This window comes from Cydia fagiglandana, chromosome 8, assembly GCF_963556715.1.
Source record: "Cydia fagiglandana chromosome 8, ilCydFagi1.1, whole genome shotgun sequence".
NCBI classification, from domain to species: Eukaryota; Metazoa; Arthropoda; class Insecta; order Lepidoptera; family Tortricidae; genus Cydia; species Cydia fagiglandana.
The window spans coordinates 2,841,392-2,849,035 of NC_085939.1; the positions used below are offsets into that span (position 1 = coordinate 2,841,392).

At 37.3% G+C, this 7,644-nt stretch overlaps 1 protein-coding gene across 10 annotated transcripts in view; it reads right to left on the minus strand.

Moving 5' to 3' along the window:
- LOC134666421 (uncharacterized) overlaps positions 1-7,173 on the minus strand; it is a 41,698-nt gene extending 34,525 nt beyond the window's left edge. For 4 of the 10 annotated variants that reach the window (XM_063523561.1, XM_063523562.1, XM_063523560.1 and 1 more), the window contains exons 1-7: positions 6,733-7,170; positions 6,115-6,220; positions 3,460-3,633; positions 2,542-2,648; positions 1,870-2,052; positions 1,311-1,460; positions 506-1,063 (exon numbers count right to left, since the gene is read on the minus strand). In XM_063523561.1, coding sequence (XP_063379631.1) covers positions 506-1,063; positions 1,311-1,460; positions 1,870-2,052; positions 2,542-2,648; positions 3,460-3,633; positions 6,115-6,220; positions 6,733-6,867 — 1,413 coding nt within the window. In that variant the 5' untranslated portion in view covers positions 6,868-7,170. Of the gene's footprint in view, positions 1-505; positions 1,064-1,310; positions 1,461-1,869; positions 2,053-2,541; positions 2,649-3,459; positions 3,634-6,114; positions 6,221-6,321; positions 6,479-6,732 lie in introns of those variants that run through there. The other 6 variants (XM_063523563.1, XM_063523564.1, XM_063523565.1 and 3 more) reach the window with 6 other exon arrangements.
- Between the last annotated feature and the right edge of the window lie 471 nt (positions 7,174-7,644).

The window sequence follows — 7,644 nt, forward strand, 5'->3', positions numbered from 1 at the left end:
TATGTTAATTTTTGGCATTCTCGAAATAAATTAAAGTTGGTTAAGAACAAAGCCAAATTGAGAAGATTTTTCCATAAATTGTAAATATCGATATCACATTTTGCAATCCCTAAACTTTTTATTAGTTGTTTACTTAGAATTTACTCTGGCGTGTGAGTGAGCGTCTTTGCGGACTAGGTCCGGCGGCCAAAAGGTTAATTGCCACAAAATGCATGTTTGGTTATAAACCAGTGACGAAACGTGTGACAAAAAAAGTCGAATTCACCCACAGGTAGGAAAACTAAGTAAGCTCTGTTAGAAGGGCTAACTAAAGCTAATGTAAAACCGTTAGACTCTAGGCTAGGAAGCAAAAATCTTTCACACAGTAGACAGTTACAAATGGCTGTTGGTGATTATGAAAGGAATAGTAATAGAGATGGTTATTTTCTGGTTTGAGTTTTACATCCACATGCTACGGACTGTTCGTCATGACAAACACACTTTTACAGCAAACATCAACAGTAACCTGATCTTCAATGTTACTGCCGTTTTTGTTTTTCATTTCTTCTATGATCGCTACTTTTTCTACGCACGAAATAATATTTTTACGCAACACCTCATTCAAATGATGGTCGTGTGTTTTTTCCTCGCACGGAATGCTCTCAATTTCTTTGATTTCCACTGTATCTTCTTCGGGCTCGTTTTCTGCCAACGGTTGCGGCGCGGCGGGTGCACTTTCGCTTAGATCGTTCGCTGATATTAGATGTTCATTAGAATTCTTGACACTTTGTAAGCTTTTATTCAACTGTTCATTCTCTAGATTAGTGACTTTCTTTAGCGTGGTACACTCAGCAGTACTGTCTTGTTTGCTTGCGTTGCTCGGCTCATCCTCATTGATTTCAGTGGGCAGTTCTTTGTCAACCACCGCCTCGCTCGCCGCCGCAGCATCTGCTTCCTCCGCAGGCACCTCCACGTTATCCGGTTCCTCATTTAATACTTTCTCTAGTTTCGTCTCACTCTCTTTCAATTTCATTACCATCTCTACCAGTTCGTCATATTCTTCTTTTGTATGCTCAATAAAAGCCTAAATTAGAAATTTTATGAAATAAATTTGGCTTATGTGTTCTAATTACTATTGTAGCTACAGTTCTACGCTCAGTGTACGGTATCAGTGGCAAGCGTGTAGCGGAGCGGTAGCGTGGCGTCAAGCGGCACTGTGGCCACACGCATACATTTGCATCTGTTTGCTACGAACGCTCCGCTCCGCTGCACGCTAACGCAATTTGTCCATTAATTTAATGAAAATTCTAACATAAATGATATTATCTCACCTCGTCCTCAGAGTTACGCATGGTGTCGACGAGAGAGGATGTGACGCGGATGTACTCGCGGATCTGGCCGAGCCGCCGCTCCACGGCCGCGGTGTCGGGGCAGGCCGCCACTATCGCCTCCCCTAACGCCCTGGCAGATTCCCTGTGAACCTAAAAAAAAGGTTGAGTGTCAGTTCTTTAATTATCTATTTACAGACCCTCTTTAATTTATTCCTATTGCAACTGTATTCAACATTAGACATTGATTCAAGTTATTCTGATAAGAATTAAAATTGCATTGAATAAAGAATAATATCGCCTATGTCATAACTTTATCGACATTGACTTAGTTTCATTTGCCCTCGCCTTTTTAAACAGCAAACGAAATTGCACCTGTCAAACTGGAGTAATGATACTTACATGGTTATTCTCACTCATGTTCATCAGGTTCATGTGTCATTGTTCATCAGGTTGACGGTCTTAGGGCCCGGCCTGGAGGACGCCGCGTTGTTTTGGCTCGAGTGGTTCCCGTCTAAATTGTTTCTCGCTGGGTTCAAGCCAGGGTGTGAATGATACTTACATGGTTATTCTCATTGACGTTGTTCATGCTAGCCTGCGGCTCGTACATGTTGTTCATCAGGTTGACGGTCTTAGTGCCCGGCCTGGAGGACGCCGCGTTGTTGTGGCCCGAGTGGTTCCCGTCTAAATTGTTTCTGGCTGGGTTCAAATTATTCGTCAAGTTCTTTCTGTTTTGATTAGGCGCCTGAAAACAAAGTGTACAAAATTATATTACTAATTTGTGTATTGTTTATAGCTTTATGTGTTGCCTTAGTAGGAGTATTTAAAAACAATCTGTAGGTATAGCGTTTTGTCGTAAGAAAAGCAAGGAACGTAATATAACCCTCTTTGTGATTTATTTACGTGCCCACAGCCTTACATTGGAACATTCTACACGGGTCACTTACGAACGTCACTTTTTTAACCCTTTGAACGCCACACGTATCGTGCGCGTCGCGTCATCGTCAACCTTGCCGTAATACACGATTACCAGGAGTCAACAAACCACGGCCCGCGGGCCTTAACTTAGTTTTGACAGAAGCCAGAGATTCGAATGCCATATAATCCGACCCCCGAAAAGGAATACCTAAATCTAACCCTTGCCCTCAAGTCAAAAAATTTGCAAGCTTGCATTACATCTAATACTTGATGATAAAAACACACACATACACAATCAATGGCTGTTAATACTCACATTGAAGGGTTGAGACATGTTCGCGGTGACCGCATTCGGTGTGGTGGGATTGACGATCATGACTGCTGCAGCGGCATGATTTGCATGATTGGAGTGAGGAACTAAACCTACAAAAAATGGGGTATTTCAACTCATGAATTAAAAATGACTATGTTTAGTAGGGTGGTCCATTATTGTATAAATATAGGCTGGTTGTACACTTGTTCGCTACCAAAAGGCAAGGCAAGGGTAATTAAGCCTGTTAGAAAGCATGGTATATCGCTTAATTGCTTGAGCGCGCTCAGCTCAAAAGGCACTGTTTAGACTTTAGTGAGAAAAAGAACATGTCAAGCGTTAGAAAGGGACAACATGGTTCGTGACCTTCCACGGACATATATTAGTTTCGTTAGACAGTGATAATGACAATTCTGACGTAGTACCATGACCAATCGAGCGTGAAGCGCGAGCGAGGAGTGCCCGTAACAGATTGAGCAAACATACTTTTGTATGTCTGACTATTCTTCCCTACTAACTAAACTGATTCTCGTGAAATTGTATAAGCAAACTTTAGAAATTTCGCAAAGAGGCGGAACCATGGGAATTCGCAAGGCGTACAACCCACAAAGCCACTATTTTATTTTGTCATAAGTCTTGTGGAGAGATGAAATATCTAGCATAGATAGTTAATATCTGGTAGACCGAGCATTGCTCGGAAAGCATACAAAAACTCAAAAACGCGTTTTCCCAGAGATAAGACCTAGCTAGATCGATTTATCGCTCTTGAAAACCCCCATATAGCTTTCATCGAAATCAGTAGAGCCTATTCCGAGATCGCTTAAATATATATATATATATATATATATATATATAAACAAGAATTGCTCCTTTAATCCAGCAATAGATAGCTATGGACCACCCTATGAACTTGATTAATTCTACCATTCTGCATTTGATGTGCATAAGGGTGGAGGGTGTGTCCGGACATGGAGCTGGCGTCGTCCTGGTGCTCATGCGACAGGTTCTCGCGGTTCTGCACGTTCAGCGGCAGGGCGCGCGGCTGGGGCCTCACCGGGACGAACCGCCCGAATCCACTCTCAAATGATACGGAATTCTCTAAAATGACATTAGTTGTTATTAGGAAGGTTAAGTGTTTGTTAAGGTATTAAATATGCATCTGAATGTATATGTTAATGTTTTGTAAAGTTGAATGAAAGTGTTAATTTATTATACACCGGGAATATCCATGCATTGCATAAGGTAACAATAGTAGATTATTAACCAACGGTGGAAAGTTACTATTACCCGATTTAAATTAAATTTAAACATTGTACTTTTCATTTCGACTATGAGGAAAGTTAAATTTTTTGACAGCAATGAGAGTTAGAGAGGGACTGGAATTGGCGCTATTTACATTTTTATAAGAAAATAAATCTGAAACCATAGACAATCTCATCTTAAATTGGAGTGTGTCTGAAATGGCTTAAAAAAGAGTAAATGTATATGCGCGTTAAAAAAGAGTAAAACCGAATGAATGAATGAATGTAATGTAATAATATAATCATGACATAAACATTCATCCTCATTTGTCAGTAAATAAGGACAACTCGTCTTTTTCTTTTGGGAGCTAGTACTCAAAATTCAAAGCCTTTAATTTCATGTCCTTATGACACAAAGGCCTCCTCCAATGCCTTCCATGCCTCTCTGTCTCTAGCTAGTCGTGTCCATAGTGGACCCGCAGTTTTCCTTAGATCATCTGACCATCTTTTGTATTGTCTGCCTCTTTTCCTTTTTGTGTTGTCTCGTGGGGTCCACACAGTCAGTATGTTTGACCACTTCTGCTTTTCCCTGAGCATGTGGCCCGCCCACTTCCATTTTAGAGTTTTTGATTTTAGAGTAACATCTTCTAATTTTGTGATCTCTCTTATTTCCGTCGCCCGTTTTCTGTCTCTTTTTGTGTACCCTAACATGCTTCTCTCCATTCCCCTCTGGCAGAGTGGGAGCTAGTACTAGTGTAAGACAAAGATAGTATGATTCTCTATGTTTGAAATGAGACAGTCTTTTGATAAACTATATACTGATATATTAACATATATTTAATTTTATTTCATATATTTAAATAAATAGAGTCTGGCTAGCCAAATTTTGTTGACAAATATTTCCTTGTTGCATCACCAATTGTCTATGCTTTTAAAAAAAGTTAAAAGTCTGTTGTCAATTTATGTCATTCATTCTAATTGTTTGCGGTTTATAAGGCGTTTATTTTAAATAACACTTAAATAATATTAATAATGACTATGCCGAGTGTGGTCCGCAAACTATTATTTAAGCTCTTAAATAATTAAGACAATGTGCGAAGTCGACGTGAAGCGATTATTAACGAAAAACTGCAATGTTTACAAGTCGTAAATAATTTAGTAGGTTGGTGCTCTAATAATATTTTGATACTTTAAGTACTATTTCTAACATTTCCCTATAACTTTGATTAAGTACGTGCATTTATTAATACCTGAAACAAGTGTGTAAAAAAAAACGGATAAACTAGAAGTTCTAGAAAATATCAATAAAATCAAAACATTGGACCTTAAACTTATGTGTTTGTCGTTAACTGTACTTTAAATAGTGGTATAAATTATGTGAGCTGACTTTGAGTGCACGTCAACGTATATTTAACTTATTTTATCAGGTACCTTACGTGTGCACGGAAAATCAAAAATATTTTCTAGTATTAAAACTATAAATCCTACTACACACAGTGTGACCAGCCCAAGATTTTTTGAATTTCCCGCCAAAACTTTGGGTAATATTTCAGTAGCCAGACTCTACAAGTAATACATAGTAGGTATATATTTTTTAATAATGCAGTCCAATTGACATTAAATTTCAGTGTTAGCCATTGCTCAAGATACAAATAAAAAAAATATTTTCCTCTATGGTGGGAAATGCAATTTTCCACCTGGCTACCAGTCAGCCTATGAAAGGTGAACTTTCTGAATAGGAGAGATGAAAAGTAGACTTGTTTTATTAAATAAATGTTGTAGAGCTCTTTTTTTTGGATCTAATTTTGATTTCAGTCCTATCATTATAAAATACTTTACACCAAAAGTCAAAATATAGCCAGCAACCTTAGAGTGACATATTATGTTACATATTTACACTCTCATTTTAATATGACATTCTGAAATAACATGTAATTTGATATCTACATTCAAGTAACATTTATCTATGGCTATTATTACTTTAGGTGCTAGAATTGTAACACAAAGAAACTAGAGCAAGTAGAAATTTCACATACAAAGTCACATGTAATTTTAAAATAAGAGTGTAATTTTGACAATACAGGAGACTTATGGCGGCAGGTTCAAGTATTTTTAACCCTTTAATGGGCACGACGAAGAAAGATCCTCTATTCAAGCTTTATTGCCATCATATAGTCCTAAAAATTCAGTACATGAAAAGAAATAAAAAAGATGATGTTACAGGGTGGGCTTTTTTGAGACCGCTGCCGTATAAAGGGTTAGAAACACAATCTTATAAAAGTGTCAGAAGGCAGTTCTATGTGGTAATGACTATATTTCAGCAGGTTTTATCACTTACCTAAGTCATTAAGTTCTTGGTCTGATGTATTATTTGTCTGCTTCCTTGATTGGTTGTAATTAGTTCTGGTGTTGTATTCCGACACGGGGACCCAGTCAAGGGATGTCTACAATCATTTAAGCTAGTGTTACTATAGTTTAAAATATATATAAATTCAATGTCAGAAAACTAGTTACTCTGTCACATGTGATTAGAACTAACACGCACCTTCTTTGAATACAATTTTGAAAAACAACCACCCATTAAAGACAAGTCCTACAAGCAGGACTTAAAAGTTCTCTACACGACTAACAGTACATGAAAAAAATCTAAATTAAAAAACTGAGAGTAGATACTAATTGTGTGGCACACTACACAAGTTGGCAGCGGGCCAAGAAAATAATGTTTCTCCTGAAAATCTAAAAATAAAAGCTATGGGTACTCATGTGGGGGCAACTTCACATTGTAGATCAACAATGAAGACAGTCACAGCTGGCACAAATAATAAACATCACCCATGGTAACAGTATCACTTTATACACTTTGCATTTAGAGGCTGTATTTTATATTGAAGTTTGGTTAACCTTTACTATTTAAAAGGTAATCTGATGTTAATATTTATATTTAGAACATGCTTACCGAGACTAAGTTAGATGCCATATCCCGCCTGGTAGGAGTCACAGCCTCCTGCGGAACATTACAATTATTCCGTGCTTTCGTCTTCGGAATAGTTCCCGTGTGACTCGGATGCCGCTCGTTGTTACCAGGAGCCATAACAGTTGAGATTTCCTTCAGCTGAGTACATCAAGACTTCAAAAATATATATGAAACTTATGAATAGGCCGGCGCAGTAACTTCCGAAAGTACGATCTTGGTGAGAAGCCATCTACACATCATATTCTAGAAAACGTATATACAACGATTTGTGTTCCTATTTATAAGTAATTGAGAAACTAGAAGCGATTACTCGACGTTTATAATTCTAAAACACGCTAAATCTTAAATCATTCCTAATTATAAGATAGAACAATACAATAAATACACCATACACCACAATCAATCACCAACAGAAATGTAGTTGTAGTGATGTGTATTCAATATCGACCGACAAAAAACCAACAGTGCTTAAATACACTCTGAATGTATTATACACATCTCAGCACATATTGTGACACTAAAATACTTATTTACTTTGAAATGTAATTTTTGCAATGACTATTCATTTACAGAGAACGTTTATCATGATAATTTTATAATTAATACGAAACAAATATTACGATATCGATATAAGACGATTCTATTGATAATTGGACATCACTCAAGACGATGTCATTTTTGACATTCCATTCCTTGTCTATGGTTTTACAGACGCGTTTAAGAAGACTTCAAGAGTAAGCACGCTTTGAGCACGCTCGACTTAATACATTTTGCAGTAAGATTAAGAAAGAAAATTATTGAGTATTTTATTTTAGTGAAGTTAATATTATTTCCGATATTCTGATAAATAACTACTGGCGTTAAAACTAAAAGTTATTAAAATATTTATCTACT